This window comes from Sesamum indicum, linkage group LG4 (genome assembly GCF_000512975.1).
Source record: "Sesamum indicum cultivar Zhongzhi No. 13 linkage group LG4, S_indicum_v1.0, whole genome shotgun sequence".
Lineage (NCBI taxonomy): Eukaryota > Viridiplantae > Streptophyta > Magnoliopsida > Lamiales > Pedaliaceae > Sesamum > Sesamum indicum.
In genome coordinates this window covers 11,014,537-11,025,535 of record NC_026148.1, presented here as the reverse complement: position 1 = coordinate 11,025,535, position 10,999 = coordinate 11,014,537, and the positions used below count along the sequence as shown (strand labels likewise).

General features: G+C 35.6%; 1 protein-coding gene across 2 annotated transcripts in view; it reads left to right on the top strand.

Annotated features, from left to right (window-relative positions):
* The window catches only part of LOC105160617 (structural maintenance of chromosomes protein 6B), a 16,191-nt gene extending 5,930 nt beyond the window's left edge, over positions 1–10,261 (top strand). For both annotated transcript variants that reach the window (XM_011078081.2, XM_011078083.2), the window contains 18 exons: positions 149–223; positions 413–517; positions 1,672–1,841; positions 1,926–2,028; positions 2,394–2,506; positions 3,006–3,210; positions 4,562–4,693; positions 4,807–4,921; positions 5,008–5,093; positions 5,189–5,284; positions 5,965–6,101; positions 6,187–6,289; positions 6,746–6,825; positions 6,940–7,018; positions 7,146–7,203; positions 7,750–7,847; positions 9,219–9,313; positions 9,842–10,261. In XM_011078081.2, coding sequence (XP_011076383.1) covers positions 149–223; positions 413–517; positions 1,672–1,841; positions 1,926–2,028; positions 2,394–2,506; positions 3,006–3,210; positions 4,562–4,693; positions 4,807–4,921; positions 5,008–5,093; positions 5,189–5,284; positions 5,965–6,101; positions 6,187–6,289; positions 6,746–6,825; positions 6,940–7,018; positions 7,146–7,203; positions 7,750–7,847; positions 9,219–9,313; positions 9,842–9,899 — 1,908 coding nt within the window. In that variant the 3' untranslated portion in view covers positions 9,900–10,261. The remainder of the gene's footprint in view (positions 1–148; positions 224–412; positions 518–1,671; positions 1,842–1,925; positions 2,029–2,393; positions 2,507–3,005; positions 3,211–4,561; positions 4,694–4,806; positions 4,922–5,007; positions 5,094–5,188; positions 5,285–5,964; positions 6,102–6,186; positions 6,290–6,745; positions 6,826–6,939; positions 7,019–7,145; positions 7,204–7,749; positions 7,848–9,218; positions 9,314–9,841) is intronic.

Below are 10,999 nucleotides of genomic sequence, written 5' to 3'. Positions count from 1 at the left end.
TTTAGTTTAACAAATGGAATTCCAGCAGGTTTATTGTTGGTATTGCATGCTTAGATACTTCCTGGTCCTGTAAGCCTTTTTTGGTGTGGGACGGGTATTCTTTTGCAATCTCATTTAGTCATTTATGATTAATTTGATTCAATTTCAGATAGAAGATGTTGAGAGAACCCATCGAAATATTTCTTCGCGTATCCGTGAGCTCCAAATGCATCAAAGAAACAAGGTGAGAGAATCTTGTTTCAGATACTCAATTTAGTTTCTCAACCCAGTCCTATTTTCTTCATCTTTGTTTTTGCTTTATATAAGTCAATATAGGCACTGCACCTGTCATGTGAATTTTTTATTTGTATAATCTCAAGCATCTTCTGTATCATCCCTTTATTCTCCAACTTTTATTGCTTTTGCCTTGAAGGTTACTGCATTTGGAGGAGGTCGAGTGGCCAGTCTCTTGCAGGCCATTGAGCGGCATCAACATAAATTTAGCAGCCCACCAATTGGTCCCATTGGTGCTCATGTGGTAAAGTATTGGAGTGACACTGCATGTTTTACTCTGCATGAATGCAAAATGGCTGAATGATATTGAATATCTTGTCATAAATTAACCATTGATCACGTTACAGTTCATGTATAACAACCTACATGTAATCATCATTCCGCTGCTACTGTTTATTATCTATTTCTTTTTTTCTTTTTTTTCTTTTCTGCTACTGTTTCTTATCTATTTCTTTTTTCCTTTTCTTTCTTTTCTGTGTGCTCTCTTTCTCACTCTTCTTTTGGTTTTGAATATGGTATAATTTTCATCCATACATCTTAAGAACATACTTGTCAATGAGGTCCATACGGATATCCATAATTTACTGTTGGTTTCAGCTGCCCAATTCCTTCTTTTCCATATTCTCGCAGAGGGAGTGCCATCATATATGCCATTTCAGCATGAAAGCCTATATCCCCGAGTTAGGGAAAAATGAATAATGCATTCCTTGAATGAAAAGTCAAAGTTAAGAGAGCTGCTGTCTTGGAGTGTGTGTATATGTTTTCATAATATATGAAAATATATGTAATATGTATGTAATGTATATACAAAATATATATTATATATAAATACATATATGCACATCTATATAGATATAAAAGGAAAAAGGTGGGATTTTTTCTTTAATTCAAATTTTGAACAAAGGGTGAAATGGTCAGTGATTTTCTATTTTTTATGCTTTCACCGGAGGTGGAAATATGTCTTTCCACATTTTCTGGCTCCTTTTCCAACTGACTGGTAGTTTGTGTAATTATGCGAAAGGGAGGGGTGGTTTGTATAAATTCGCTGAAAGTCAAACAGTGTAGATGTAATTTATCCTTTTATATTTTTGTGTAGCAGTTCACATGAGCTGCAAGGATCTGCTGAACTCAATGTTTTTCAATCATAGTACATGAATGGGAATACATGTATGATTGGTATTATTAGTTTTTTTTTTCCCTAATTTATTTCTTCTAGTAAAATGTTAGTTTAATGTCGATTTAATTCCAGTTTGAAAATGTGGCTAGGTCACTTTGGTTCTGAGTATAACTATAGCTTTTCATGCATGAGACAGGGTGTTCTTTTTTAATTAGTGTTGCTGTTATCTTGAGCCTGCTTGCTGACTAGCTCCTTACTTTTTGTTGAATTATTTATCACAGAAATTGGAAGATGGAGAAATGTGGTCTATAGCTATTGAAAATGCAGTTGGCAGGGTGCTCAATGCTTTCATTGTGACAGATCACAAAGATGCCCGTATTTTGAGAGCATGTGCAAGGGAAGCAAACTATAACCACTTACAGATTATCATATATGACTTCTCCAGACCAAGGTATGGCTAGATGCATATCTCCAATTTCCAGTTATCTTTGGCCAAGTGACCTTTTCTAATTGTTGACCTTTGGTCTATTCGTAGAATTGACATTCCAAGACATATGCTTCCCCAGACTAATCATCCCACTGTATTCTCTGTTATGGACTCTGACAATCCTACGGTGCTCAATGCGTTGGTTGATGTGGTAAAATTTGCACTTTCTTGCAGCTCCTATTTTGACTTCTATATCTAATTGTTTTGAATTTTATATCTAAGTGACTTTAGAAGTCAGTTCGTTCTTATGTAACCTAGTATTACATTTATTTTTTACCATCTCGTTACTTTTATATATTATTCTACTGTACATATTTTTACATTTCGGAATGTAGTAGAGAAATGTGCTTGTTGAGAAATGGATTCTGCTGGTTCAATACTGTTGTAGAATGTGGTGTTGACTTTCAGACACACCTGCTTTTTGCTTACTTTATTTTGTCGATCTCTAATCACTCAGTTCTAATTTCTTCACCATGATGTTGTGAACACTGTTTAAATAGTCTGTATTTCTTGTAGGCTAGTGCTGAGAGGCAAGTGCTTGTTAAAGATTATGATATTGGTAAAATTGTTGCCTTTGATCAGAGGATATCAAATCTGAAGGAGGTTTACACATCTGATGGGTACAAGATGTAAGATAACAAGCGAACCCATCACTCAATCTCCACCGACTAAAATTACTGGTGTATTTTTGTTTTTTGTTTTTGATTGTTTTTCTATATTTTATGTTATGGAAATATTTAGATGTATTATGTATCAATCTGTTGGATTGTTAGCCTTATGCATATCATGTTTCAAGTTGTTTGATGCTAATAAATGAAAGAATCTTTAATTATTCCATGTATGACAATAATGAAGTCTGAATTTAGCACACTGCACGGAATACTGACTTAAAGTGCTAATCTTTTTGGAGTCCATCTTCCGCTGCAGGTCTGTTGAATATTTTGATTCTATATTTTGCCATGATAAGTTCTATTCACTATTCATAGGAGCTGTTTCTTAAGTTATTTTAGCTAAAATGTAAAAATATAGACCAGAGCATTCAACTTTTGCTATTATCCATCCAAGTTCTGTAATTTGCTTCAATAAGGTAGCAACTTCAAGATAATGATGATGGGAGCTCGTTTGCAGGTTTTCCCGTGGTTCAGCCCAAACCATTCTTCCCCCCAATAAAAACTTGAGAGGTGGTCGTCTTTGTGGTTCATTTGATAACGAGATTAAAAATCTCGAAAGAGACGCATTAGAAGCAAAAGAGAATGTTCAAAAAGGCCGGGGAGTAAAACGTGGTAAGGAGGAAGACTTAAGGAATCTTCGAGACATGTTAGGCAGTGTGAAGGTATCCCCTTGCCCTCCAAGATTCCTTGTTAATAACATACTAAAGCTGATTTCAATTATATGCATGTAACAGTGAAAAACAGGCTGTCATCTATTAGGGTCTTTTAACATTCCTAGTGGTTGTGAATAACAGTTCTGATATGCATGTGAACTTAGACCTGGAATGAGTTCAAAGATATGACAAGCTAAGCTGAGTGGCAATGGGAGTCTTTGATGTTGGAATATGATTGTCCCATTCCATGGGACAAGAGACCCTACAGTTTAACTTTTCTGAAAGCAAACGGGTGAAGAAACTGTGATATTTGACTTCATCTAGAAAACTTTTATCATGAAAACTGATATGATTGCTTTGCATGATAGAATGACTTCTAGTGAGACTCTTTTACAGCAAAATACACCAGTACTGGCAATAGAGATAACTGCTTCCCAGGTTCTGTAAAGATTTCTTTTGCTAAACTGACCATGCGATATTCTTCAAGCCCGCAGGGCTAGTAACATGTTAATGCAACCATATTCTTTTGAAAAATGCTGAAAACAATCATAATGTTTGGTTTTGCTTTTAACTTGTTTTGGGGTGTTTTGTGAAGATAGAGAGAGAAAAATAAAGATAAATAAAAATAAGTTAGAGATAGTGTGTATGTTTGGATTTGTTTTTGAAGATAATATAAAATAAGTATGGTATGTTTGATGTTGGGTAGTGGGGAGACAAAAAATACTGTTCATTGTCAAATCATGTCTCTTTTATATATTTTTATATATATGTATGTGTAAAAATATATATAATTTATTTAGTTGTGAGTGATTAAAATAAATATTATTTTTTAATTAATTATATTTTTTGGACAAAAAATAATTAAAACTATTTTAAAATAATCAAAAATATATTCAAAACTTACAAAATCAAGCAAGACAAACATACACTATATTTTGGCCCATCTCAAAGATGGGCCAAAATCGAAACCAAACATACTGAATATTTCTTTACATGTTTTCCCAGTTTCTTTACTCATGAAATTGGAGTTTTATCATATAGTGCTGAACACAGAAGCAGTATTTTGCACTTTGAAAGATTGTTGTGTTAATATATAAATTGTGTCATGAAATTGATCTTCTCTAACATATAGTGGTGAACAGAGGCAGTATTTGCACTTCGAAAGATTATTGTGTTAAGATATCAAATTCCAATCATATAATATCAGCGGAAGTGTAAAATAATACCAACCGCATGCAATGTGCTGAATTTATTGTTATTTTATGTGAAACATGGGAAATTCGTGCTGCTAATTTTGGTTTATTCAGAACTTTTGCTTGGCGTCCTGATCCTTATAAGTTATAACTGTAACTTCTTCCAGAGAAGGCGTATCCATGTCGAGCGGCAACTTAGGACTAAGGAATTTGAGCTGGAAGATATGAAAAAAATGCTTGCCTCAGAAGCTAGTGCTGCACCTGCATCTACTGTGGATGAGCTTCACCGAGAGATATCTGTCTGTTTTTTGGACTACTTTCTAAAGCTAATCTAGTTAGAGTTTATGTGGAGCTCTTCTCTATATCATAAACTACTTGTCTTCACATTCTCTTGCTCGGAAATTATGTGCAGAAACTGCATGATGAAATACAAGAAAAGGAAACTTTGCGGGAAGAACTTCAGAAGAAAGTGAATGAAGCAGGAACTAAAGCTAAAGAGCTCAAAATGTCGTTTGAAAATCTGTGTGGTAATCCTGATCTTTTTTTCAAATGTTATGTTGAGTCCTTGTGGTTACTGTTCTTTGTGCCCCATTATCGAATGTTTATAATGTAGAGTCGGCGAAGTCCGAAATTGATGCATTAGCAGAAGCAGAGAGCGAACTGATGATGATAGAGAAAGATCTTCATGAAGCAGAAGCGGTCGATTTCTGTTACCTGCTTATATATTCTCTCCCTATTTTAGTTATTCTGGCTGTAAGTTTTTTGAAAATTTTCCTATGCAATTCTTTGTTCAGGAGAAGAAATATTATGAGGAACAGATGCACTCTAAAGTCCTTGCCGAACTGGGAAATGCAGAGGCCGAGTGTCGGGATCTTGAACGCAGTTGTAAGGTGCATTTCAAGTCCGGCTTTGGGAATATAACTCACCGAGATTTACAATTTTTATGTTGTAGACTCAGCGATGGTACTTTTCGCAAAATGACTATGTTTCTTCAGGCTTTGATATATGCAACTATATTTAACATCTGTGCATGCAACATATGGTTGCCTTATGCGTACCAGAGAATCCTTACGAAAAAGCTGTGTCGGAATTTTAGATATGTGAAGAGAGAAACAAAAGACGAAGATTTACGTGGTTTACGTCCACGAGAAAAATGCCCAAAGGGCTAAATTATGTTATTGTCTCTTAGTTTGAGGATTAACATTCATTTATTGATATTGGTGAATTAGATATGTGGATAACGGAAAATGGAGGAAATCTCTCCAAAATCAAATCATATAGATATCACAAGAATCACTTAGATATTATTGTGATTCTCTTGTGATTTTACAATTATTTGGAGAGTCAAGTCATGATTCTTAACACTATGCTTGGGAATTAAAGGCAATTCACCCATGCAAAACTTTCTGACCATGTTCCCCAACATGGTGCACTTGTTTTTGGCACTGGGTCATATTACTTTTTTAACCACCTTACTTAATCACTTCTACCTTTATTGTCATGTGTCATTATTCTCTGTTGTAAGTGGGTTCTCAAGAAAACGTGGTGATGGTTTCTGGTTAAATCATAGGAAAGTCATCGGAAAGCGTCAATTATATGTCCTGAGAGTGAGATTCAGGCCTTAGGAGGCTGTAAGGAAAGCGATCCTGAGCAACTCAGTGCTCAACTTAGTAGGTTGAAACAAAGACTTGAGCGCGAAAGCCAAAGGTAAAAATTGAAACATTCTATCTTCTAAGACATGAGGTTGTTTTATACTTTTTCTGTTATTCACTTGAGGGAATTTCCTGTGCAGATTTCCAGAATCTATCGATGATCTAAGAATGTTGTGCGAGAAAAAAGAGCGTAAGATATCAAGAAAACAACAAACTTACAAAGCCTTTCGAGAGAAGTTGGAAGTAAGTTAAAGCATCCTCATATCTCTTGCTTGTTCTACATGATTATAAAGGGACAAGTATTCCTCCAAATTTTTGTGTCTCCATGCTTGCCTGCTTGCTACCATGGTATGTTTATTAAGCATTCTTCAACCCCAGTCTGCTCATTAATTTATTCCCTTCTACGCAAATAGAAGCATAGCTGCTATAATTTGTAAATGGATTTCTTAAAACTGATGCCTAACTTAGAAAGAGAAGGTACTGGGTATTTAGTTAGTTCCATGTCCTAGGTGCTTGATCTGTTTGTTGGCTTATTTCTCCTCCATTATTTTGAGTCTGAATGTTATTTGGTTTTCTGATTTCTTTTCATATTTCCTAGTAGTTTATTGAGACAGATCTGATTTTTAGGTCTGCTACTCCTAAATTCATTGCCTTACTCCTTCAAGTGCCTTCGAATTCTTTTCTTATTATCTATATCAGGCATGTGAGAAAGCCTTAGAATTGAGATGGAGCAAGTTCCAGAGGAATGCAACTCTTCTGAAGCGGCAGCTAACGTGGCAGTAGGGCCTGTTCTCTTTAGATTTCTTTCTTATTCAAAGTGACTTTTTCTATTCAAGAGGAGAATTTCTGACTTTAATACTTCAATCTAACTTACGGAAAATTGTATTCAATAGATTTAATGGCCATTTGAAAAAGAAAGGGATAAGTGGTCAAATCAAAGTTAGCTATGAAGAGCAGACCCTCTCAGTAGAGGTAAATGACTGAATGAAATTAGCATGCCATTATCATCAAGAAGGATTAACTTAGCTTTGTAGGATCATTTTGATACAAGAATGACTAATCAATTGGCTTCCTTTGGTTCAATTTGATCCTATACCAGGTAAAAATGCCTCAAGATGCATCGAGCAGCTCTGTTCGTGACACTAGAGGGCTTTCAGGTTTGATTGTTGTTGTTTATTTAGTTATTTATTTGTTTGGTCATAATATTTGTTTCCTTTATTTATCGCTCTCTTTTGAGTGCTTGTGGTTGATATCGGCGATCAATTTCTAAATACTTCTGCTAGTGAAGAACATAAACAGCTCCCCCCACCACCCCCACACAAAAAAAAAAAAAAAGAAAAAGAAAAGGAAAAAAAGGGGAAAATTGCCCTTGCAGGATAACCTTGGAGATTCATTTTTCTTTCATTATTTTTTTTTTGGAATCATTGGGATGGAATAGCCCTGTCTGATTGTTCCCATGGGGTTTTACTAAGAAGAAAAAAGATGTTAAAACTTGTATGGTCATCTTCCTGTTAAGATGGTATTAGGACAGCTTAGATAACTTTTCCTAGTGGCTACTTGTGCTTGACTTATCTTGATTAAGCCATCATGCTTCTCCATGAGTATGGCTTACACCAACTTGGAAGAAGTTCTTCCCATCCTTTTTGGTATTTGCAAAACTGGATCAAAAGGTGTGAAACTGTGAGTTCTTTAATGTGGAACAGGTGGCGAGCGTTCCTTTTCAACATTGTGTTTCGCACTCGCACTTCATGAGATGACAGAAGCTCCATTTCGTGCAATGGATGAGTTTGATGTATTTATGGTATGCCGTCTAACTGAAACATTTTTAGTTCCCGGTGTTAGAAGCATTTTTCCCTATGAAGTATCTTTGTCCTTGGAAGATTCGTTTTTCTTGAATATAACTCAAACCAGTTGGAGTTATGGATTGACATGCTTTTGCGCTAGTTAGAGAAGTACAAAGGACAATTGGTACTCCTTTTAACACTCTCTCCTCTTGGCAAGAATTGCATACAAATGGAGAGAGAGGTTTGTGAAACCCGCACACTTTCTGAGATATGCCGCGTTCTATTTGCTGCACTCTTAGTTTTAGCAATGATCCTATGGTAAGATAAGACCAGGCCTTTCTTAGCCTTAGAAAGAACTTGTAATACCAGCACTGTTGCTAATAGGCTGTGGGTCCAGAGCTACCCCTCCTGGTATCAACTTTCCATCCACCACTGGAAAGGTAGAGGTGTGTCCCAGAAATTACAAATGCCTAAACTTTAACCATAAGTGGAATTGCCTTGCCACGTGTATTTGTGAATTCTCCTTAAGAAATATCCCTCTTGCTATGCTTTGGAAGTCTGTTTATTATAGCAAAACCAACTCATCTTTTCTTAAGGTGGGTGCAACGGTGTGAGTTTGACAAAGAGGAAGGGATGAGAAGAGATTGTGAAATGGAACAAAATAAGAAATTAGTGTGGTTCAAAGTGAAAGTAGAAAGAAATGTAAAGATTGGCGTGGTCATCATAGAATATCTATGGCATAATACTCAACCATATTTGTTAAACATTACTTTTGCTTGAATGGGCTTCGATGTGGTTTTCATTTCTCTTTTGACAAGAAGAGACAGCACTGAGGGCAACGTAAACTATATGAACTATCGTCCTTTGTCTCATTGTCCCTCTACTGCATGCATGGAGAACATATTTAATTGAGGAAAAAATGGAGCTAGACTTCAGTTTGGCTTTATTATGATGACATCTGGAAGAAGATATTAAGCTGGCCAATAAATAAATGTCAAAGACATTTCTCTGTAGAAATTTTGGAAGTTATGCAAAATTGAAGAAGCTTGTCTTGAGATGAGTGGACATGGCATCATTAAACCGGAAAAGTGGCTGAATGGTTTCCACCTTATATAAGCATAGTGGTGTTTTTTTCTTTTTCTTCACTTTTGTTTGTTAGTCATTCTATCCTTACTAAAAAAAATTCAGAAATTGCATCTTGCCTCAGAACTTAATTTTTTATATCTTTCATGTTATGAAGTTAGATTGTATTCGTAATGCATTGACTTTCCTGCAGCTTATATGTTCAGATAACTAGTGCAATGAGTTTCCTATAGTTCATATATTCCTTTTCTATGGACTGGAAAAGCGTCAGCATTGTGATTTTTTATTTTGTTTTTTATCTGCAGGATGCAGTTAGCAGAAAAATTAGCCTGGACGCTATAGTGGATTTTGCATTGAGTCACGGTTCACAGTGGATATTTATCACTCCTCATGACATAAGGTGATAATATAACATAAAGAATCAATTTCAGTTTTAGCATCTTTCTGATTTTAGTGGCAGGTCATGTATCCTACAGAATTCTACCAAAAGAGTTTGGGAAAATGGAACCTCTAGCCCCCTAATTTTCATAATGCTGAAGTTTGAATTTATATATTCAATCAAATTACATAACACGGGCCTATTAGTGGGGAGCTTTCTACTGTATTCAGGTGCAAAGAGGCTCCATCATAACAAGCCCAAGCATATCCAATGGGTAGAGGGGCCACCTCTATTCTCCCATCATATCCACCTTCCACAATGTGTAGTCTGATAATTTGTACATTTTTTTTATTTTCGGCTATTTGTTTGAGTCATTCTTAACATTTCCATGTTGTAAGGTCTAAGCCCACTTTAGTAATTTGTGATAAAATCTGAACTTTTTGAAATTTTTGAAAAGTATAGGATTAATAATTGTTGGTATTAAAACTTTATATTTGTTTTGTGCATACAAATTGAAACTTCATTCTCTGACCTATGCTTATGGCTCAGTATGGTGAAACATGATGAAAGGATAAAAAAGCAGCAAATGGCGGCTCCTCGTGGATGACCATCCCCACCTTTTCTGCAAAGTATATGCTGTACATCCAACCCTAAGGTTCTAACAGGCATCCAGGTTCTGCAGTTTCCATTATTGTCTGTCATCCGTAAGGTTTACATTCAACTAATTTCTTTTTTGGTTCAGATTAACATTTAAGGTATAGTAGCTATGTTGCGAACCTTGTCTGTAATGATGTAAAGCTTATCTATTTTCAAGGTTTCGCCATAAGCCGATTGTTGTACACAGGAATTGCCAATGCCTGTAGGTTTTGCATGCCTCTAGAGGGTGAGCTTATTTGTTATGAATCACATTGGCAAATGACTACAGTTGGGTAGTCTTTGATTCATGTACATCCCTCAACGTTCTAATCATGTACTCCTACATTATCAAACATCAATCTTCATAGAATCTAGACCTCTCTGCAATAGGTATATCACATAACTGGAAAGGGTCACTCTGTTTTCCAGTTCTTCTCATTTCTTATTGCAATTTATTTGGTAACATCTGATAGCTTGTTCTATGGGTATGGTGAAAATCAGAAAAGGAAATTGATGAATAGTCAAATTTGCGGTAACGGCTATTTAACGGCTACGTGTGTGAGGTCAGGACTCATGACGGTATTTTTGAGAATAGGGGCATCAGAAGTTTGAATAGCTTTTTTTATAATGTCGACTCAGATTGGAGATCCCACTCTGCTGGATTTGTTAGCCTCACTTTTATTACTTTATAGATTTTAAAAATTTATACGTATAAAAAATTATTATAAGTTTAATTTTTTGAGTAAATTACATTATGTCATTTAAGCTATAATATTTTGTCTATTTTACTACTTTTTTTTTTGCTGCATTTTGCCATTGAAAGTATACAATTTTCACATATAAATCATTCTTCATGCACATGGGAATTTTCCCTTTGAGAAGTTTTTGTCGAAAGGTGTTTTCAATATCAATATATCATATAAGTAATCCTAATTATGTTTCAAAATACAAAGAAATAGAAACTCCTTGGAAATAGGAATGACCCCCCAAGACCAAGTCCCCAATGTAGTATATTTCCTCCACTCCCCCCCCCCCCCGGGCCCCCCCCCCCTTTCCCACCCCCCCCCATTG